Here is a 24478-nt window from a genome sequence, read left to right on the forward strand (position 1 = left end):
GACCAAGAATCTAAGAATCTAAGTATGCCATCTTTGCTACCATGGCCAATGCTGGTCATTTTTCTTATGCCACCTGACTCTAAAAATTCTCAAAACCCTTTGATATCTATCACTGTGCCAGATAAAAGATAAAATGACTGAGGAATCAAAAGTTCTGAGCATTAAGCAATGCATGCCAATTACATAACAAATTGGGACCAGTCGTCTTCTCAGCTTTGGCACTGGACACTTAAGCAGAGAGATACAGATTTTTATACATTAAAAACAATTGAATAAGACTAACCAATTAGAAGAAAAAACAAATCAGGATACAAAATTAGGTAATTTGATTTCTAATTGGAAGAAAGAGGAGGGTCTTTCCAAGTTGGTAGGGGGAGAGTGAACAGATAAAATTCCATGGAATCAGAAAAGAAGGTGTCCCATTCCTCCAAAGTGTCTGTAATTTAATTAATTTAACATAAAACAATAACTGATTGACTAGAATGGAGTCACTTTTCAGATAAAACATATGGCGTACTTAAATGTACAATTGTGAGAAAACTCTTTGCATCAGTCTTCAGATCTGACGGGATTTCTGATCAGCATAACCTAGGAACTTTATTAAGAACTGCTTAATTCTAAGCAATACATAAGAGGCAGTCCAGCTTTCCAGTCACACAGGGCTAGGTTCAAACAACACAACAAAGTCCTCTCACAATTCTCACAACTGAATAAAGTTTTCTCACAAAACATAGTGGACTAGATACATAACAGAATGGAAAGGGAACTGGAGATAATGTCAGTGGGAGAAGTTTGCCTGAACACTAAAAGAGAAGCAACATCTACCATAAGACAGAGGCCATTATTGGAGACCAACAATAAATATGGAGTTTGAATGTTTAGGCAGACTGGGAAGTTATAGCAGACATGAAGGAAGCAGAGCAGGAATGCCATACTAGAAAAGTCCTAGGCATTAATAAATCGCCATATGATGGATATTTTAAAGTTAGAAATAAAGCTGTTGGCCAGAAAATGAACAGAGTAGAAGAATTGGCCACATATAATCTTTACTGTGTGTGTGTCATATTCTTTCCTTAGTACTAATTATTATACAGTAATGTTGGGGCTCAAGGGAGACCCCAAAATGTTGGGGTTCCTGAGTGGTGTTGTGAGGTATTATTTCAAAAGAATTTGTAGACTCGGACCTATCTTTAGGTCAAGGGATAAAGTTTATAATAATTGTAATGCCAGTTAGAGTGATAAATTCCAAAAGAAGTAAGTAAAGAACCAGCAGCAGAAAGATAAAGTTATAGAGAAAAGTTAGAGAAGCTAGATGCTTCATGTTACTAATGTACTAATTTTATGATTTAGAGGTGGAGGTGAGGAGTGGTCTGATTCTGACTTTGTGAACAGATACCCATAATTCTTTGGAAAGACCTTTTGGAGATGGGTTTTTAGGCCTGAAATATCATTAGGTTAAGTGTTCTGTGTCTGCATTAACTTTAAGCACCTCGTTACTGTTGCTCATTAATTTCAGAAACTTTATTATCACTGACCCAAGAGGCTGTTTTCAGACAGCTGACAATATTTGTGGCCTTAGCATCCTGTTTATATAGAGTAAGCTGGGGCGCCGGATAGGCAAGAGAAAGAAATATATCATTTCTAACTAAATTCCTCCCAAGGCCAGTTGTTCTTAGGGTTATCCTTCTTAAAGGCTTCTCGCTATCAGTATTTTTTGGGGAAGTGGAAACTCAGGTGTTTCTAGTGTACGTTTGTTCACAAAGAATGTTAGTATGTGTTTTGCATAGAAACTTACTCGGATATTTTTCATATGAATGTGGATATCTATTCACATCTGGGTCTTTTTGTTTCCTAATTCAGTGAATTTTCTGGAAGAACTTGTGCTTAATTTGGAAGGTCTATTAATTTTGAAAATCTGTCCTTAGTTACTGATTTCTCTTACAGTCTGACAGAAACAGAGATGGATCTTGAAGACACCAAGACCAGATCAGCTACAGCCCTTTTGGCTGCAGAGGATGAAATAATTCATTTAAGGAAGCAGTAAGAAAATCTGCCTCAGTTGTATTTGGTGGTTCCCTATTCCTTAATCTTTGACTTGGCAATTCTTGTAGTATCTATTCCTGTTTTTCATTATTCTCTCATCATGTGGCATAATGGTCAGTCTTAGTAAGCAAATGAAAGATGAGTAGTAACCTTTAAGAAGTGATAATTATTTAATCAAAGCCATAGTTTAGGAGGCTTATGTATCAAGCAACATTTCTCCTGTTCCTTAGCTTGAGGGCATTACATTAGCCATCAATAAGTAATTAAATTTTTTAAAAAAATTTAAATAAATTATTTCACTGGTGTAGAGAATGATGATATGGAAATTCCCTCCAGTGGTACAAATTTGAAACTCTTTTTCATCTTTCACCTTAGACAATTTTGATCTTCTTCTCCACCACAGGGAAGCTTCTTTAATTGTTGTCTCATACATTATCTAATTCGACTTTTCTGATTGTAATGCCTATGCAATGAAGTCTTGGTAATTCCCACCTCTTTATGTGTTTTTTTTTTTGTATTGCTATTCTTGAATTGTGGCAGTTATTGTTTTAAAATGGGTTCTTTTGAAGGTTCAAGGTATGTATTCTAGATACATAGAAGAATGCAGTTGAAAAATTATAAAATTTTCAATAATTGTTACTTCATGGCTAACAGATATAAGATTAAAATTCATTCCGGGGTAAAACCATGCACTTCTTTTCCTCAACTTCCCTTTCACTGATTTTGATAAATATTTATAATAATTTTTTGGAGGCCAAACTCTTTCATAGTGGTTGTTCAGCGAAGGCTGGTATAAACTATAGCCAAATAGCAAAACAACATAATGTTCTTTATTCTATAAGGACTTCTATAAGGATTCATCCCATTCTGATATAACACTAACCCCATAGGTGGGTATCCTCTGTAGAAAAAAAATCTATTCATCCTTAATTATAGAGATGGAATAGTATTCTGACTCTTGGGTTTCTTTATACTTCTTAAGTTTGGAAAGCTCATCTATATCTTCATAGACATATTATTATTCAATAGAAGTCTGTTAAGAGGAGCTGCTGCTGCTGCTGCTGTTTAAGCATGTGTGCTATTGCTTATTGCTCACTGATTTTCTTTTCTTTGTGGTTAAGACTCAAGTCTCTTCAAGCCCAGGAGGAGTCTCGCCAACGCAGCTTGGATATGTTAACTGACTATGAACGACAACTTCGGACTCTGAAGGACGAGATCGCTGTCCTGTCTGCAGAAAAATCTGTTCTCCAGAGCAGGTCTGTGATCTAGGCTGACATATGCTTCTAAATTCTATTGTAGAAAATATTTTGAAATGAGATTTGAAATGAGATTTTAATGTTGGAGAGACAACATGGAAATATGGTAGGTACTGAATTTGAGACTTAGGTATGGTTTCTTGTTCTTCCACTTATTTGCAATATGGCCTTATACAAGTCACAATCTCTCTGAGCCTTAGGCTATATTAAATGGGGATAATAATAGTGTCTACCTCACAGGATTGTTGGAAGGAAAATACTTTATAAATTAAAGCACTATGTAATTATCATGATATCAGGGAAAATCTTTATGTTATCATATTTTATTTGAATTGATGCTAAAGGAAAAAAAATGGTGACTTCCATGGCTTTTGGGTAAAAGCATAAACAAAATTATGTCTTTATAATATTATATTATTATGCAAGCCAAACAATTACTAATAATAGGCTGTCTTTGTTTATAGCCTACTACCTATATCCTATCCTACCTAAAAGATAGAGGAGCACCAAGATCAGTGTGATATTCTTACAGTAGCTTGCCTAAGTCCTAGATGTTGCTGGAACCACAAGGCAAAAGATGCTAGGGAGGCTCATGGCAGCACAGTGGGAAGAATGTAAAGATAGAAATTGTGCAGAGGAGTTTCTTTCTACTTGGGCAAATAGATTTGATATGTTTAGGAAGCCTAGGAAGTTATTCACAAAGGCATGAGTGAAGAAGACAAGAACTGCCATGGGAATTTTATGCTGACATTGAAGCTACTTTGGGAAAACTTGTGATTTGAAGTCAGACAACTTGAACTCATACTGCCAGTGCCAGAAGATCTTTGTGTAGTGGTTCCCATTTCCAAGGGCTTTTGGACAATACAGGGAGACTTTGTGTGGGCTTAAGATCCCACTCTATAGCAGGGATGACCCTTTGGCCATACTTCTAATAAGACCCTATCCCTTCTAGATCTGAACAATTTCTGATTCTGTCTTTGTGTTAAAGACTTAAGCAAAATTATTAACTCTTTGGCCTAGCATTCAAAGCCCTTGATTATTTGTCACCAACCAGTCTTAGTAGCTGAATCAAATAGAATTTCAATTCATATCTCCATACTCCAGACAACATCCAGACAAGCATAGTACTTACTGAACCATGAGCATTATCTCAGGTTTTCCTATACTTCCTGTCTTTGTTTGATACCTTTTCCCTGCCTTGAAATCTCTTCCTTTCCCTCTCCATTTCTTCTATTACATCTTCTCCTGTTGAAATTTTTCTTATTCTTCAAGATGTAGCTTAGATACTGCACCTATGCACAAAGGCTGCCCCAATCTCTCCCAAACAAGAATTCTCATTTACATAGTGCTTTAAGGTTCACAAAACTCTTTCCCCCTACAACAACCCTGTGAAGATACAGAATGCAGATATTATTATCCCCAGTTTACATATAAGGAAAGTGGGTTCAGAAGGTAAATGACTTTCTTACAGCCATTGGGACTGAAACCAGATCTTCTAACTGTGAGTCTAGTGTTCCTTCTACCACCACATTCCCTTGCTAAGGGCAAGGACCTATTCTATTTTATCTTCTCATTTCTTCAGTGCTTTGTATCATTAAATAAGCATCTAAGAAATGTTTGTTGTATTGAATTCAGGTACAGTCAAATGAATAGAACATTTTGAGGTCCAAGCAAGATAGATTTGTCTCTGGACTATATTTTTTGACAAGCTCCATTCTTCTCCTGACCCCAGGTACCTAGGGCCTTTATCCTTTTTCCTGGCTTATTGAGCCTCACTCTCATCCCTACTCTGGTGCCTCTTTGACTTCTTTGTCCCCTGTTATTAGATTTTCCATACCATTTCTTCCTCATGCTCCTGTTTCTGGTTCTACTTCTTCCAAGCCAGCCAGACTGATAGACTTCATTATGGCAGGATATGATGCTGATAGTGAAATGGCATTTTCAGAGCCATTCCAGAATATTTTAATAGGGGCAGTGTGGAAACATACTTTTGACCTACAGAAGTTCTAATGCTGGGAGTTGTAAACAAGTAAAATTACTCTTTTGGCTCAAACGTTTTTTTTTCAGATGATAGGTCCTTATTAAATTGCATGTGGCCACATAAAGCAGATTCTGATTGCACTGGGACCTATAACCTTATTCACAATTTAAAGTCTAGAGGGTGGTGGGGTACAGTGTAGAGAGCAGAGACTTAGAGTCAAAGACACTGAGCCCACCCTGTCTGGGAAAGACCAGAACAAGGATTCTGGATGAGATGGACTGAAGCTACGAGTCTGTGAGGCAGGGGAGGGAGCGGGGTGCAGACACAGGGTGCTGAACCTCGAGCTCTCCAAGCTTTTAACATTTCTTCTCTGACAGACTTTCCAGGAGCCGGTCTCCTAGCCCTGTGTCCCAGCACAGTAGATCTTGCAGTCCCATGCAGAAAGAGCTGCAGAAAGAGCTGCATAAAGAGCTGGTGCCCTCTTCACCTCTGGTCAGCAGGCTGAGCTCTGTCTCTCGAAAAGCTAATCTCTTAGCCCGGTTCAGCGATGCTTATGCTCAAGGCCGCCTGGAGGCCCAGACCTTGCTCAAGAGGTTCATTGACAAGATGGAGACAGTGCAGAGGATCATCTATATTGCTACAGTGGTAGGGCATGAAATTACTGGGATACATAAGCTTTGCTGACAGTTGTATATAGTTTGGTATTAACTAACAGTATTTGGAAAGGATAGTAATAGATCATTAAATTATCAAAGAAATCCCTTCTCTCTTCCCCACCCCCTCCTTCATTTTCTTCCTCTCTTTCCTTCCTTCCTTCCTTCTTCCTCCCTCCCTTCTTTCTTCCTCCCTCCCTTCTTTTTTCCCCTCCCTCTCTTTGTCCCTTCCTCCTTCGCTCCCTTTCCTTTCCTTTCCTTTCCTTTCCTTTCCTTTCCTTTTCCTTTGCTTTCCTTTGCTTTCCTTTCCTTTGCTTTCCTTTCCTTTCCCTTTTCTTTTCCTTTTCCTTTTTTTCCTTTTCCTTTCCTTTTTCCTTTCCTTTCCTTTTCCTTTTCCTTTCCTTTCCTTTCCTTTCCTTTCCTTTCCTTTCCTTTCCCTTCCTTTTCTTTTCCTTTTCCTTTCCTTTCCTTTCCTTTCCTTTCCTTTCCTTTTCCTTTTCCTTTTCCTTTCCTTTTCCTTTCCTTTCCTTTCCCTTTTCCTTTCCTTTCCTTTCCCTTTTCTTTTTCCTTTTCCTTTTCCTTTCCTTTCCTTTCCCTTTCCTTTCCTTTCCTTTCCTTTCCTTTCCTTTCCTTTGCTTTCCTTTCCTTTCCTTTCCTTTCCTTTCCTTTCCTTTCCTTTCCTTTCCTTTCCTTTCCTTTCCTTTTCCTTTGCTTTCCTTTGCTTTCCTTTGCTTTCCTTTGCTTTCCTTTCCTTTCCTTTCCTTTGCTTTTTCTTTCCCTCCCCCTCCCTCTTTCCCTCTTTAGGTGAAACAAAGAGCAATGAAGAATTATGATGGGTATGTATAAGCAGCAATTTTTTCCTTCATTCTTTTGTTCCTTCTTTCATTCATTCCTTCCCTCCCTCCTTCTCTCTCTCTTTCCCTTTCCTCTTTGCCTCCTTTCTTCGTTCCCTCCCTCCTTCCCTTTTCCCTCTCTCTCCTTTCTTCCTTCTGTCCCTCTTTCCCTCCCTCCCTCCTTTCCTCCTTTCCCCCTTCTTTCCTCCTTCTTCTCTCCCTTCTTTATGTTTTTACATGTATAATTCTATAGAATTTTCATTCTTTAAGTAACCTGACATTATCTATTCCAATCAATCCATCCATTATGTAAATGAGGAAAAATGTTTTTGACCAAAGACACCCAATTAATAGTAGAATGATATTATTTCCTAATCTTTATTAATAGTATGATACTTTTTTGGGTTCATAATATTAGCTACCACTGAGATAATTTATTTTTCTCTTACTATGTACCATATTACAATATAGCTTTAAATTACTGTCAACTGCTTTGAAATCCACTGAATATATAGTCTCTTACTGTGTACTTTTTGATTCAGAGATAGAGGCTTTGTTGAAATCCCTGAAATTTCTTCCCATCCCAAAACTTTTTTTAACAACTTGGTTTAGGTCAACAAGAAGTTAAAAAAAAGTATTTTGTTTTAATTAAGGTTGTTTTGTAGCCCCTGCTTTGCCATTCCCTTCATTAAAAGAAATATATGGCTTTTTTTTAATATGTAGGAATCTTTCCATGTAGCTAAAATGGCATTCAGACACTTCAAAATACGTGTGAGGAAGACTTTATCGCCAACTCATATTGGGTCAGAAGAGCTTGAGGATGCTGTCATGGATTATGTAATTTGCCATCTTGATTTATATGATGTTCAATGCAGTGTTAACGTAAGTGCTGGAATTTTTAACATGATGAATTTACTATTAATTATGTTATTGGCTAGAATATAATCTATATAATCTCAATTTTATCTTATTTTTAAAACCCCCTGTTTTAGGAAAGAAAAGAAGTAAATATTTTTATTGTGTTTATTTGTTGCTATACTTATAGCATGTATTATATATAATGCATAATATATACATACACATATATGTATAATTATAGGTTTGCTGGGCATTTGTTGACTTCTGTTTCCTTTAGAACTTTTAGAGGGCTAAATTGACCATAGTTCATATTCTTAAGATAAGTTATGAACAAGACTTCCAGTATCTGCAAATCTAGCCCTTGTTTGGGATGGCAAAATATACATAATGGTGAGAAAAAAAAAGCCTCTCATCTGTATTCTTTATTTAATATTGCATGATCTGGACCTATCATTGTCCTTCCTTCTTTGTTCCTTGCTATATGAGTAGGTTGTGGTTAAGGTACAATTTCCATTCTTTTTCTAAATTCATTTTCTCTTTCTCTTCATTATGGTTCACATATGTAAAAGCCTTAAGAGCTCATAATTTCTTCTCACAAGTGAATAATGAGAATAAGGTCTTTTTATTTTCAGGATGTGATTCGTGCCATGAACGTGAACCCCAAGATTTCTTTTCCACCTGAAGTTGACTTTATCGTTATCAACAGCTTCATCAAGGAGATATGCTGTATTGCATTTGCAATGCAGACTCTGGATCCTCCTCTAGATATTGCATTTGGTGCTGATGGAGAGATTTTTAATGATTGCAAGTAAGAAAACTTGAGTGCAGAAATAGAAACTAAGAAATCTAAAAAATAACTCATTAATCAATTAGAGCATAGCTTTTGAGCCAATATGGTGCTCTTGCAACTTTGGGAAAATGTTTTGGATAAGGACCCCTGATAAAGGGAGTCCAAAGACATACCTTTGATTCCTAGACTTGATCTGTCTCCTTACTATTATTACAGCAATAAATACTATAATATTATTATAAGCCATTTTACTTTAAATAGAGTTATCTCCTCTATTAAATGGAATAGAAATGTTATGGTGTAACTATAACATATTGGGAGATAGTATGGATTAATGGGTACCTGAGTGAAGTATGTTGGAAGATGTTTTATAAATGCATAATCATATATTGAATATTTACTGTATCATCTAGAACAATAATCTTCAACTTTTCCAAAATTATAATTATCTATTTTACTTTGATATTCCAATTTCCTTCCCTAAAAGTTCCCTGTGATAGGACTTTTCTTTCAAATAAGTACAAGTTAAAGATAATTTTGTCTTGAATATTTTAAAATCTGAATTAAACACTTAAAGTAATAGTCTCTCTCCAGATAAATGTGATTCCTCTAAGTTGTTATCAAATAAGAACTGGGAATCGCAGTTCTAGATCTTTGTTAAGTTTTTAGAGTTTTGCTAACCCTTAGCAAATGATTTCTCTAGCCACATATGATCAAAGCTCATGCAAAGAGAGAAGTACTTTTCTATGGTGAATATTAATTTACAGTAAAGATGGATTTCATTATTCTATTATACCTTTTTTCTAGTTGTGGCCATTGCTACTCCTAGTCTTCAATCAGTACCTGGGTTTCAGATAATTTTTCTTTTATTTGTTTTGCAAGGCAAAACAATGCAATCTTCTTCATCTTAAAATGCATTTTCCTGCATTCCTTTTGTATGAATCTCTCCTTAGGGGAATTTACCATCTAGACTCATCCACAAACTTTCTAGAATCATAAAATTATGGAATATTCAAATTATAAAACGATCTCAGAGGTCATGTAATACAATATTTCTTCCAAGATGGGATTCCTGACAGAGGCTTAGTAGCTTTTGATTAAATACATCTCAGTAAAATAAAGCTCCCTGACACTTAGACTACATCACTGTTAGACATATCTGTTCCTTAGAAAGTTCTTCCGTATGATAAGTCCATATCTGTTGCTTTGTTCTCTTCTTCAAGATAAACATACCCATTTATTTGAATTATTTCTCAATGGATATACTTTTAGAGATTGCTTATCATCCTGTTCATTCTATCATTCCAGTTAATACCCAACAGTACATAATATTTCCCATCTAGGCCTGGCAATAAAAGACTTATTCATATTTTCTTTATCTAGATCATTACTATAATTAATATAATATAATATGTTTTATATAATATAGAATCAATATACTAATATTGTAAGTGAAATTAGAATTAGATGTAACTGGAGGTGATTCATTCCAGTTTCGAGTTATTCTCAGCTTATCTTTCTTCACTATGACAAAATTCTCATCTGTGTTTGAAATAGGTATCGCCGCAGCTGTGACTCTGATTTCACAGCTCCCTTGGTCTTCTATCATGTGTGGCCTGCTCTGATGGAGAATGAAATTGTCATTATGAAAGGAGAAGCCGTCACCAAGAGAGGGGCTTTTGTACGGTGTCATTGTGGAATCGAAATTCATCAAATCTGTTTGCCTCACAGATTCCTGACACTTTTTGTATCCAGAGGAATTATGTTCCATTGGTTCCACAAAGAATTTCATAAAAACAATCATTTGAAAAGGTTTCACATAAAGGGGAGGAAGTGTATAGTCCAAGGGATAGGCTAGAAGACAACTAAGTCTGTTCTTTGGCTCTACCACCAATTCACTATTTTTTTCCTGGGCAATAAGCTTCCTCATCCATAAATGGGAGAAGTACTATTTATCTTTACCTTCTCAGGAATATTAGGCAAAATCATTTGACCTCTGCCATAATGGAGCCCCTGTGTAGTCCTATTCATTTTTAAATTATCAATTAATTTAAGGATTTTGTCCAAATCTTTATATCACTTAATTCCAAGAAATCATGAACCTGATCATCTTTCCCTCCCTCCTTTTTAGGGAAAAGGTGATGGTATGAGGATAGAAGCTAATGTAACTCACAGTTTTTGCCTCCTGTGCACAGACATTCTATTCTGTGCATGACTTCCATGCTTGTTTACCAAAATGGAGTTTTGTTGGGAGAATATTGATGGGTTTTATTGGTGATTGTGAATAATATCCATCAGATAGCTTGTTATCACCATGTTTCCTGAAAAGCATTGTCAGTTTTGTGGTGGAGAGTAACTTCTCCCAGTCACTACCTAAGAGCACAGAGGCAAACAGGAGAGCCTTTGATTCTGTTTCCTGTGAACTGGAGAATGGGGAGAGGAATGACTTAGAAGTATTTCTGGATATCACGCGGATAATTAAACCCAACAAGTTTATTGCATAATTAATGAATTAAAAGGGGATTTATAAAGCACATTATGGGTAAAATCCCATTATGTTGATATTATTATGGTAAAGGGACCTAGATGGCAAAACCATTTTCATGTTTTAGTGAAATAGAAATAGAAATCTAGTTTGTTGAACTGGTTACGATAAACTTCATATACTAGAAGATTCAATACAACAAATGTTTTTTCCAATTCCTGCCTTGTAAGAAAGCATCTGTTTACAGAAGGAATTAGAAAAATATTTGATGGGCCTCATCTTCAAATAGTAGCAATAAGTTTTAAAATCTACCTTTTCCACATCAAGGATTACAATTTGCTATCCTTTAAATTCCTAAAAAAATGACATATAGACAAAGATGTGAAACTTTGAGGAATATGGGGTTAATGGGATGAAGATATCACTACCTCCCTTTTTATTTTCAAAAGTATTTCTTTTTCATTTATTAATTAGTCATGTTTCCATGTATTATTTTATAGATATGAATGTAGTTTCTAGTAATTCATTTTAACAAAATTCTACTGGCACAAAAAAGTGAATGTCCCTTAGACCATTGTAATAGGATTTTGCCAGAAAAATTCAGGAATTTTACCAGAGAAATATTACAACTTGTTATTTAAATAAAGTATTTGCTAGGGATAGGAAATAAAAGTGGTAGAAATTATACTGATAATCAGAAGTAAAAGACTAGGGTCATAAGTAAGATCAATAACAATTAGTTAATAAAGCTATTCCCTTCCGTAGCATTAAGTTATAGTCTTACTTTTTCACAACCATGTGACTTTTTCCATTTTTGTCCTTTGTTGCAGTGGTCATCTGTGAGAAATGTCAACCGAAGTCGGAGTAGAAGTCTAAGCCCTGTCCATCACCATGGTTGCTCCGGTAAAAGCGGGGTATTTATCACTCTAATTACCTTGTTCTATGAAAAAAAATTATCTTGAAGAAACAATAGCTTTCACTTCTTTAACAATCTCCTATAGGACAATCAATAGCTATCCTATAGGATAATAGCTATATCTGTCTGACTATAGGCTAAACTTTCTCCATGTCTGGTCTGTGGAAAATCTGTGTTTATAATCTCACTCCTTATTTTCTTCCTTTTTTTATTATTACTATACTCTTCATGACAAAGACCAAAATAAAATGGTAAAAATTAATAAAACATTTTATTTGAATTGAAAGAAATATAAAACTAATACATTTCATCTTGAAATATACTTTTACATAATAATTTTGTATAGTTTTCAGTCTTAAGCCTATTGTATTTGTACGTCTACATATCTGCACACACACATTATATTTTCAAAAGATTCTCATGTTAGGGTTGCAGAATATATTATAGGGAAAAACCTACTGGATCAATATGGTGTTTATGGGCAGAAGGATGATTTGTTAAGACAGGAAATTCTGGCTCTGGATTCCAAGGATCAAAGTTCAAGTTCTGCTTTTGATACTATCTGCATCATCTACGTTCAGCAAACTTTACTTTCTTCCTCTGTAAAATGAAGGTGTTGCCCTAGATAACTCTTGAGGTTATCTGGATGGGGGAATGGCATTCAATAAAGTCAGTTCAGCAAACATTAGGCACCTAATATATATATACAAGGCACCTATGAGGGATAAGACATACACATAGACATTCATCATTTAAAGTAGAAAAAGGAGCAGAGCAAAGGAAAAGTCTATCACAAATGCTTTGATAAATAGGAGAGAGATCACTTTCAGCTGTGAGGAATAAGCAAGGCTTCAGAGAGGAGGTTGCATTTGAGCTGGGTCTTGCAAGGAGAAAGTGAGTTCAACAAGTGGAAATGAGGAGGGAACATGTTCCAGATGAGAAATAGGAAAGGGCAAGATGAGTTTGTGGAACATAGTATGTGCTAAGGACAATAAAAGGAAAGAAGGTTGGAAAGGCAGATTAGAAGCACAGTGTGGAGGTCCAGATCAGAATCTGAAGTGGGTGCCATAGGAGTATGGATTGAATTTACTAGGCAATGAGGAGCAATACATGAAAGTTTTGGGTCAGAAGAATGACCTCTCCAATCTGCACAATAAGATTATTTTGGTAGTTATGTTAGGGATAGATTGGAAGGAGGAGAGATGGAAAGGAGACCAGTTAGGAAGTTATTGAAATAGTCCAAGTGGGAAGTTTTAAAGGTGAATTTGGGTCGTGGTAGTGTGACTAAGAAGAGGAGCTAGATATCAGAGATATCAGATTATCAGATTTGATATCAGATCTGATATCAGATATCAGATTATATGTGGGGATTGAGGGGAGGAAAAGGGGAAAATTAGAGGAGACTTTGAGAGTTTTACTCCTAGGTATCTTGGGGGATTATGGTATCATCAATAAGACCACTGTTGTTTATTGTTCTATAGAGAATAGTTTATAAGCCTAGAAAGAATCACATTTACTCCCTCTCCCCATTCGGTTTTAAAGCCTGTTCTTCTAATCTTTGAATGAAAATCATACATAAAATAGATATTAAATAATCTTGGGTTTTCTTGGGGTCTCATTCTAGGCTCTTCTTCATTTGAACCTGTAAAAATTTTATCTAAATAGCTTAATTCTATACTTTTATGACACATCTTTTTAGTAGATAATAAAGCAATTTAATAATAGCTAATATTTTTGTAGTGTGTGTTATAAGGTTTACAAAGCACTTCTTGTAATGATCTTCTTAACAACCCCATGAGGAGAGTAAGTGCTATTATTACCTCATTTTACAGATGAGGAAAGTGAGGCACAGAAAAAAGGACTTAGGTCAGGGTCATAAAACCTAGTAAGTATCTGAAGTAGGCTTTGATCTGTCTCTCTCTCCATTGCTCTATCCTGTGGGCCCCCTAAGCTACCTCAGATTAAGACAAAGTAACATTAACTCTCTAGTTAAAAAAATTATTATTATTATTATATCCCATAGAATCTAACAGAGCTACAACTAGTAAAAAACTTTAGAATAAAAAATGATTCGGAATACTACTTTATATATAATAAGATATAACAACAAAATAAATAATAAAACAGAATATTAATTCATAATAATTCCAGAGTATTTTGGAACCATTATTTGCTTTCAGGTAAAATAACAACTGTGTTATATAAGTTTAAGTCCCATTTATCTGATCTTTTGTGCTTTTTTGTTTTGTAGGTATCAAGAAGTCGGAGCCCTTCTCCACCAAGAAATATAAATACAAGTAAGTGGAGATTAGTTTAGATCAGATAAGTTCTTCAAACTCTTCATAGTTTTGTCAGCCTCAAAATGTGTCTTCTTTGGTGGACGGCACAGCCCAGTTGTATTTCTCAGTGACACTAATGTTCCTGGTTGACATAGGCAGTCTCTTAAGAGGCAGAACTCAGGAAACTTGGATTCCAGTCCTTGCTCCACCACTGACTTCCTTATTAGCTGTGGAACTTAGGGCATGTCAAGTAAGCTCTTGGAGCTCAATATTGGGGGTCACCTGAGATATGTAGGTGAAAACACTGTAGACTTTTGTATATCATAATATAACTTTCTAGTTATATTAATAACATTATTATTCCCACATCTTCTGCTCTTGACCATTTGCTATTGACACAGAAGCAGACGATCCTGCTCATCCCTTAGAGCTGCATAAGGTTCTCTAAGAAATGAAGAGTCTTCAGCAAAGATAATCTGGCCACTACTCTGGGAGAAGATGAAAAGTTGTATTGCTACAAAGCTAGCCTTCCCTTCTTTCCTTTCAAGCCTTGCTAAAAGAAAGGAGAAGGAAGAGACAACTCTGACCATATGCGTTTTTCTCCACTAGGGTTTTAAGTTGACTGGAAGTATTTCTTTGCTCCTGCACATCTGGACAAATCAACTTCAGTGGTGCTTCCATCTACTCTAAGAGTTCTTCAAACCTCATTTAAGATAATGTGAATGACAATTCTGTATCAATGGAAGGGAGAGTTAAATATTTTTTTGGTTTAGTGTGTTTTGATAACTTTAGATATTTGCTTTTTATATATTTTTTTTAGAAAATCAAAATTTTTTTTAGAAATTAATTCAAAAATTCATAGGTGTTTGTGATCATATTCATTCATGCAAGGCTTATTCCACAGTTTCAGGGACTCTCCTCAAATGTGCCATATTGTAATTTTAGCAAACTCTAGAAACAAAGGTAAAAACATCTTAATCAACCAATGTTCAGTCAATGCCAAACACCACGACAAAGGACATTGATTTTATAGTCCAGTCATAAACATCACATGTGATCAGACTAATTTAAATTTTAAAACAATATTGTCATATGGTGCTTTTTTTGGTTTTGTTTTACTTTTGGGGAGATAGCATTACCATAGGCTATGAAAACTTCCATTCTATGCCTAAAGTTAATTATTTTGTTTTAAAATATAAAAAGGTTTTAACTAAGGGAACACCATTACTTGCTCCTCTGTGTCTTCTACTCCAAAATATAACTAACTATTAGGTTCATGTGAAGAATTACTTTGCTTATTAAAACTATTACTGAGGGGGAAATCTGTTAATTAGTTCTCATTAGTACTTTATCTTTTTGTATTACTTTGCTTTTTGTATTATTTTGACAATACATGCATACCTGAAGTTTGACATACTTGAAGTGTATTCATTAACATTTAAGGCACATAAAACCCAATTTTATTTTAATGAAATCACCCCAGCTCCTAAAATCTGGTGTGATTGTTTTCTTCTTTCCTGGCCAGCTTTTTCTTTATTTGCTGAATAAATAAAATAATTTTTAAAAAATTCAGGTTAATAGACAGTTGCTTTCTTGGGAATTGATTTTATTTTTTACCTTCTTCACCTCTAGAATCAGCCTTGAGCATAAGCAGTATTTGACTATTTGGGCAAATGGGCTTTTACAGAAGAACATGGACTTGTTGCAAAAGCTCAAGAAATGGATTTATTAAGCCTTTTTAAAAATATATCTGGTACTTTAAATGATGAAGACAATTCCTTTTGAGAAATCTTATCAGCTCTAGCCTGCTGAGCAAATGGTAGTGGACAGGAGAGAAAGATTCTTCTCTGCTCCAGTTCTACTTATTTGCGAGTTCCTTCAAGTGCCAAGTTGATTTTGTTCTTCTTCTTAGTGTTTGTGTGTTACCATAGCTGTGAAACAGGATGCTATAGGGGAAAGAAGATTTGAGTTCGGAGTCAGGAGGATTGGGTTCTGCTCAGCTTCTGACTTTTATAACTTTTGGCAAATCATCAAGGACTATTACTGTTAAGAGAGACCCGACTTGTTCCAGGCTCTAACCTCATGGAGCAAAGTCCCCTAGAACACCCTTTGGGGCCTCACTTTACCCATCTATAAAAATGAAAAAGCTAGACTGGTCACTTCTAGTTCTCACATTCTATAATTCTGATTCTAATCATTTATCTGAAATCTCATTGCATGAAAAAGACAAGAACTTTTTTTATTAACCTGGTTAGGGAAGAGCTATGCCCATTCCAGTTTATATGCACTTCACTCCACCTTGATAGTTTAGTGCTTCCATAGGTCTTCTGTCCTGTTGAACTGTATTATATTTGAATTGGCAGATCACAGTTTTCCAAAAGAAATCTGAGAGATTCCACATAACTAAAACAGGCAGATATCCTCAGCTAGATTGGTCTTGGTCTTAGGAACACTGAAAAAGAAAGGCTCTTTTCTTATTGTTTCTGCATCATTGGCTATCCTAGGATAGTCAATTCAAACAAATTGTGCTTCTGTTAAAATAGGTGCTTTCTTGTGAAGTTCTTTCCCTAAATCTTTTCCTATTTCTACATATTAGGCTCTGGCATATCTAGTTTGATTTTAAACGTTAATGAGCCCCCCTGAGTATTGTTATAGGAATCATCTGGAGGTTTCACCTAAATGTTGAGTTTATATAATAAACCAAATTAGTGTTCAATGAGAACACTAAATATTATGTATTTTTAACAGTCAAATTTTGCAATGTGTGCCTGGGATCCCATAAAAATGTGGTTGGTATTGAACCCACTTTATATGTTCAGCATATTAAGAATTTTAAACTATTACTCAGTTCATTAAGATAAAAAAAAAGCAAAACAAAACTATACCTAATGGCATGCTATCTTCCCTGATGTAGGGGGAAAAGTCATGGACAGAGGGCCAAATGAATATTAATCAGTTCTCAAGTTGAAGTTACAACTTTGGAAATCCTGAGAAGTGTCAGGGTTATAGAGTGAAGAAAAAGCACTCCTTTCTCTTTTGAGAAATATGATTAAGAGATTAATAGAAAATCTACATGAGTCATAGATCCATCTAAGAAACAAGCCAAATAGGAATTCTTTATACATTTAAAGATCTACTTTTCCAGAATTTGAAAGACCTTTCCTGGGATTCTTTTTTTCTGGTAATCTATCTATGTCAGACTCAGTGTTAAAGAAACTTAACACATGGGATTGTTGATTTTATTGGAACAGATAGAAATCATTGCTTTTGCTATCTGAGAATGATTGCTTTGCTGTGAAGGTCCGTTGAACCTGGTTTCACACAACTCAATGTGTCATCCATCATACATAGGCTAGAGATTTTCATAATTCCTTGATCGCTTGCAAAATTGTATTTAGTTTATCCATCATTAGATAAGAGTTCTCAATCCTGACATTTTAAAGTATTCTTTTTTGAAATTTGCGTCTATAGTCTTATTTATGTTGTAAATATCAGTTCCATTTTTTAGGATTTTTTTTTAATAATAAGGGGAACAGATTTTGTGAAAGATGAAATCAGAGCAATATAACTACATAAGAGGTTATTTTTATCAGTCTTTTGAAAGAATAAAGACGTTAATCAAAAGACAGATGTATATTACATTCAAGGGCCAAAGACAACCCTCAAATTATTAGAAATTTATAAAAAGTCTCTGCCTCTCCCCAAATTTTGTTGTTTATTACCTCATCTACTCTTGAATGAGAATCTCTATTCTTTAGTGTAAAAAAGGGTTGAAATAAGATTCATAAGCATTAAAGATAAGAGACAACCTGAATTCCACAGAAAATCAGTGATATGGTTTATTTCTTCCAAATGTACATTCTACCTTCTATTTCCCCAAGTAACAGGAAAATCCTCTGACCATCATATCTACTTTAGGAATGGCTTTTTGCCAACTGTGTGGCAGAGAGGAGAGAGCATTTGTTAGCGGCTATCATTTTGATTCATAAATACTAATAAGGAGCAAATGTTTATGAGTTTATCCATAACAAATTGGGTATTCCTTATCTTCAGTGGTGCTGCATTACAAGGTTTCTAGATTGATGTTGGTGTTTGTTCTTCAAATATCAAAGGACTAAATTATCCTCCTGTGAGTGGACCTTGAAAATGAAACAGAATAACTGTTTATCTCATAAGGGTTTATTTAACACTTAAGAAAAATTATAAAACAAATTGGCTCTGAGTTGCCCACTGAATGTTAATACAAATACCATCTTTGTCATAAAACTGTGTGACAAAGCACTGTACCTATGCTTTTCTATATTGTGAGCAGCCAGTGAATATGATCGTTGGGGTTTCTGCTGTTCCAATACATTATTAGTTGTGATTAGTCAATAATTCTGGAACAATGAAGTGTGACATGAAGTAAATTTGAGAAATACCGTTTATTGGTTGAGTGTGCCTTATAATCTGATCGTAACTAGTAGCAATTATGACTCTCATCTCTGAATTCTGGTACTTGGGGATCAATTTGTGGTGGAGGATACCAGGCATATGAAGAATGGGTATCTGAGACTAGACTATTATTTTGTGATTCACCTACAATGCATTTTACACATTGAAAGAGGAATGGAAAATGAGGGGAATATGGAGGACACATTTTCAACTCTTTAGTACTCTTCCATCATTGTATTTATAGGATGGGCTCAAGGTACCTTTGAAAGATGGCATATTATGCTTTCACAGTTTAAGATTTAAACCCATTAAATGAACAATGGATTTAGCCAGAGTTTGATATGGTCAGTGGATCCAGATTTGATATCACAGCATTCACTTTGAACCATCTGGAAGAGGATTTCCTAAATTTAGCAAACAAATGTCACATATCAGAAAATAGCCATTAAGGAAGTACTTCTATAACAACAGCAGCCAATATTTACATAGTGCTTTACATTCATTATCACATCTTATCGGCACAATAACCCAATGTTACTTGTGATGTTACTATTACAGTTAATATTGTTCTTATTTCATAGACCAGGAAACAGATCTGGAAAGAGTGAGACACTTGTTTAAAGTGGCAAAAATGAAATAGGATTTTCTGATTCCAGATCCAGGTTTTTTGTTTTTTTTTAAAACCATCTCAAACTACTAGTATTCAGCCTTCAATATGGAAGAAAATATTTAAGAAAATGTGGATATATATGAAATGATGCTCTCAGAATAGAAGACCATATACTGTAACATCACTGAAAGAGAATTTGCATTCACTTTGTAGAATGAAACATAATTAGAACAAGGGAGGACAAAGGCTTTTTTAGAATGCTCTCTTACAACATAGCCTGCCTTAGAGCCAAAGCATACTTGATATTCCTCAGATTTGACCTTCCACGTCCACCTAGGCTGTTTCTCATACCTGATTGCACTCCCTCTTCCCTGATGACTTTTAGAATACTTAACTCATATGCTACTTCCTATGGGAAAATTTTCTGATCCCTTAATTTTTATTATTCTCTCCTTCCTCAAATTATCTTGCATTTACTCAGTCTGCTTGCATGTAGTTTTTGCCTATAGAATATAAGTTCCTTGAGGGGCAAGTATTAAAGAAATACAAACATATAAATATATACATATTATATATATAAATACATTAAAGATATAAATACAAACAAAAATTATCCCTAGAACATACAATAGTACCTTGCACATGGTAGGCACTCAATAAATTCCTTTATATTTATACTGAATTGAATCAACAAGTGCCTCAGAAGTTCAATCCAGTCTTTCTTTAAGGACCAACAAGTGGTCATCTTGACATAGTAGATGATAAACTGGAGAGTGGGAAGAGGGGGGGGGTCTCCAAGAAGAGCTTTGAGCTAATTCCTGGAATCTTCCTCAGTCCTCAAAGCTATATTCTTTTAGGGTAAGATTTGATCTTTTTAGAATTTTATTGCTTTTCAGCAATATTGACTTTTAAGTTATCACTCATACTTTTGTGTGAATGAGTTTCAGACAATTTACTTAGAGTGAATTTTGACAACTGGATTTGAAAAGAGGCCCCCAAAGGGGTGAGGGTTGGGGGTAGAGTGGATAAAGGGGAGCAGGGAGGCCAAAGACACTTAAGTCCCAGTTTTGTCTGCCACACACACACATTTACCAGTCAGTTGGTATAAAAGTCTTGTCCTTTCTCTGCATATTTATTAGGCAGCTTCGTTCTTAGAGATTGGTATTTCTAAGGCCCAGGGCCCAGCTTTGCATCTATAAACATATTGGATTGCCTAAACCAACTGCTTTTGATTACAAATTATGGGCTTTAAAAGAAATTTTATGTCTGTAGATGTTTTTAGTTTGCTTTTAAATCCTTGACTTTGCATATTAAAACTATAGAGCAAACAATGCATCTGTTTTTTGTTTGTTTGTTTGGAATTATATATTTCTTCTGAGTTCTGTAAGAGAAGTGGTACACAAGAATCTGAGGTTTGTGGACAGCTTTGAAGATGACCATAGAGCAATTTCACAATGAGATAAGAAAGTCTTTCCTTCCCTCCCCTCTCTATGCTGCACCATCTTATTCCATTTTTCAGAAGTAGATCTGAAGTTACTGCTTATTTCACTGGAAACTGAGTTTCATGAGGGTCCTGAATTGTGAGGACCTTTACTCTTAAGTTTGAAGAAAGGAATCTATAACTACAGCTTACAACAAGCAGGATTACTATGAAAGATTATTATATGATCGTTATCACTATGATAGTCTAGCAAAAACTTAACTCGATTCATTGCATCTTCCATTATCTCCAGCAGTAAAATTCAAGACATAATACAAATATAAAAGACCAAGAGCTATTCTTTGAAAACTATTTCTTGGCAAGGGGATTTTTAAAAAATCTGTCAAAAATTGCAAACAATTAACCAAATGCAAGTTTCTTTCAAATCAGAGAAATGCAAATCAAGACAACTTTTTTGTTTCACCTCATGCTTAGGAAAGATGACAAAAGGTGGAAATAATATTGGAGGTGGATATGAAAAGGCATGTTAATATGCTGTTTTTGAAGCTATGAATTGAGCAAATTCTGGAGATTCTTGGAATTCTATTAAGAAGTGATTAAAATGCCCCAAACCTTTCACCCAGAGATCCCATGGCTAGGCATATACTCCTAGAAGGTTAAAAAAAATTCCTAGATACAGTGAATTATTTACTATGGCTTTTTTTTTAGTAGCAAAGATTTGGAAACAAAGTAGATACCTAACTATTGTATAATTGTGTATTGTGTAATGACTGCACAAATTGTGGTACATAATATAATTAGATTATTATTGAACTGAATAAATTAATGAATATAAAATACAAAGAAATATAGGAAGATTGATGTGAACTAATACAGAGTGAAGAACAGAACCAAGAAAATTATATATATAATGATTACAATGGTGTAAATGGAAAAAACACATTTTTTTACTTCAAAGCTTTATAGTTATAAGGACCAACTCTGACTCTGAAAAAAGAACTCGGAGACTTCATCTTCTTCCCTTATATTCAGAGGTGTAAGATTGAGTGTGGAACCATACATATTCTATTCAGACTACATAGAGATGTTAACTGCAGAAGTATTTTCTCTTCTCTCTCTGTCTTTCTGTGTCTCTGTCTCTGTTTCTGTGTCTATCTGTCTTTGTCTCTATATCTCTCTATCTGTCTCTCTTTATCTCTCTGTCCCTCTATTTATCTGTCTGTCTGTCTCTCTCTCTCCTTCATTACAAAGGATGACTAGTTTGGAAGGCTCTGGAAGTAGAGATATAAATGAAAATATCGAAGGGGCAGCTAGTTGGTGCAATGGGGAGGACCTGAGTTCAAATCTGACCTCAGACACTTAATACTTCCTAGCTGTGTGACTCTGGGCAAGTTACTCAACCCCAATTTAGCTAAATAATTATGAAAGTATCAAAAACATTTTTCACTCACCTCCCCCAAAAGAATATGAAGCTAGCTTCTAGGAGAAGTACAAAAGTTTTGATAAGACAAAATTCATTCTTTGATTCAGTATCTCTGAATAGATATATAGTTGTGGCATGATTATTACTGCATACTAAATCTACAGTATAAATTGTCCTTATGAATTTATTTATCATATGTATAAAATCTAGATATTTTATATCTATATCTATATATACTCCACAAACAATCATTTTGGTCCAAATGGTTATACTTCATTGCAGAGAAATCATCCATAAGACTTGTTCTGCCATCAATCATATCCATAATGGAAAATTTTGGAATGTTAATTTAATCTGAGCTTTGGGGACATTTGATAATTTGCCATAAAAATTTGAAATATGAAGATTTTTACAGCTCTGATAAGTATATAATATATAATATTATATAATAATAATATTATATAATATATAATATAAGAATATAATAGAATGAGAGAATCACATACATATAAGTACAGCAAATATGTAATAGGCTATATGATTAAGCCTATCACTGAAAATCAAGAGAAATAGAACAGAACAGAAGAAGAAAAGTTACAGAGTAGCTGTTTTTTTTTTTTAACAAGAGTTTTCTTTTGTTTGGATATTATGTTTGAGTCCAATGGAGAAAGGGTTGACCTTGAAATTAGAAAGATCTGGATTTAAGTTTTACTTTTAGTGTATTCTGGCCATATGATTAGGGGAGTCCATTAACTTAGTATCCTTGGCAACTCTTTTAATCATATAGTTGAATTACTGATTACATGAATAGTAAATAGCCAGTAAATTTTAAGTCTTATGTCTCCCCCCAAAAAATTACTAGCAATTTTTTTATACTATGGGGAAAGGAGAAGGCATTTATAAAATATACTACATGCCAGGCATTTTGCTAAATGATTTACAATGTTGTTTCATATCAAACAAAACTATAGAGTCCCTATGACTTTTCTTAGCTTGTCAATGGGGGCTGGATACTTTAGACTTGGGAGATTGTGACGAAGAAAAAGGAAAATACAAAAAAATAATGTATATTATGTAGTGTCCACCTGTGTCTAGTTTTAGAGGCAATAACAAAACTCATTAACTTTGGTGTGCAAGATTGTCTAGTCACCAAATGTCATGTTTATATTTTTCCAGAAGATGGCACTGCTGCTTAAGAAATAAAAAGAAAAAAAATTAAAATTCAAAACAGAAAATAAATTCCTGGAGTATTAGCTTAATTGTGAGTTTGATGGTCCCATATAAAATGAGAGGATAATTTCATTTCTTAAAAGATGACTCAGGAATGAAATGTGAAGGGTACAGATGTAAACCGGAAGTGTTTAACTGCCTTTTATTATTACTAATGAATTTATGTACTTAGTCCACATTAGGGAAGTTAGGAGTTAATTCTAAGCCAAGGATGTATTATTTACCTTTAATATGCAGCTGGTGACACACAAGTTAGAGTGCTGGGACTGGAGTCAGGAAGACTCATTTTCCTGAATAAAATTTAGCCTCAGATAATTATTGGGTCCGTTAACTCTGTTTGCTTCAGTTTCCTTATCTGTAAAATAAGCAGGAGAAGGAAATGGCAAAAATCTCTAGTATCTCTACTAATAAAAACCTGAATGTGGTCATGAAGAGTCAAACATGACTGAAAACGACTGAACAATGTGCCTTAAACCCATCACGAGAGCCCACAATTGTTATTAAAACTTTTTTTTTTTTTAGTAAATACCTTTGGTGCTCTATAAATTTGTATTGAAAGTAAGAGAGAACTTTATCCTTAAAGCACTGGGATTGACCATGAGATGCAATGCCAAAGAAAGTTGAGGAATTATAATTTCTTGCCTGGAAAATGAAATAATACAAAAATAGCAGTTTCCATTTCTGATATCCCAGGATTCTAACAGAATGAATATCTCTCAAGAGTTACTTCATTGACTAACCAAACAGGTACAGAACTGATTCAAAGAGGAGGTAGCAGTTAGGGAACTGACATTAACAACTGCTCATCATCAGTTAAATCATTTTTAGTTTTTACTGATGCCTTCTGTTTTTGCATCATTTTCACTTTCCAATATATGCTGACCTCCATTTCCTAGTTAGTGAGCCATCATTGATAACAAAGAATAAAAAAGGGGAGGAAGCAATTCAGCAAAACTAAGCTGGCTGTGTATCAATAGGCACATTGATAGTACCTGTAGTATCTGCAATGTTCCACGTCCATAGTTTTCCACCTCTACAAAAAAGAGCAGGAGGTGCTCTCTCCTCTTTGGGGCTAAGTTTACTTATAATAGTGAGCACTTAAAAGTTTGTAAAGTATCATGCATTTTTTTTTCTTTTCATTCATTCTGAATATTATTTTCCTAGTTCTGTTTATTTTACTTTACATTAAGTCATAAAAGTCTTTCCAAGATTCTCTATATTCAATAATTTAATAATGGACCTTTCT

General features: G+C 34.7%; 1 protein-coding gene across 19 annotated transcripts in view; it reads left to right on the forward strand.

Moving 5' to 3' along the window:
- SPATA18 (spermatogenesis associated 18) overlaps window positions 1-24478 on the forward strand; it is a 79750-nt gene that overhangs the window by 16529 nt on the left and 38743 nt on the right. For 16 of the 19 annotated variants that reach the window (XR_004230399.1, XR_004230395.1, XR_004230396.1 and 13 more), the window contains exons 5-11: window positions 3165-3299; window positions 5658-5925; window positions 7490-7648; window positions 8257-8432; window positions 9972-10095; window positions 11730-11813; window positions 14067-14112. Coding sequence is in view for 4 of the 19 variants with exons in the window: in XM_031943827.1 (XP_031799687.1) it covers window positions 3165-3299; window positions 5658-5925; window positions 7490-7648; window positions 8257-8432; window positions 9972-10095; window positions 11730-11813; window positions 14067-14112 (992 nt within the window). In the remaining 15 variants the exon portion in view is untranslated. Of the gene's footprint in view, window positions 1-3164; window positions 3300-5657; window positions 5926-7489; window positions 7649-8256; window positions 8433-9971; window positions 10227-11729; window positions 11814-14066; window positions 14113-14703; window positions 14856-24478 lie in introns of those variants that run through there. The other 3 variants (XR_004230401.1, XR_004230402.1, XM_031943829.1) reach the window with 2 other exon arrangements.

This window comes from Sarcophilus harrisii, chromosome 6, assembly GCF_902635505.1.
Source record: "Sarcophilus harrisii chromosome 6, mSarHar1.11, whole genome shotgun sequence".
Taxonomy (NCBI): Eukaryota; Metazoa; Chordata; class Mammalia; order Dasyuromorphia; family Dasyuridae; genus Sarcophilus; species Sarcophilus harrisii.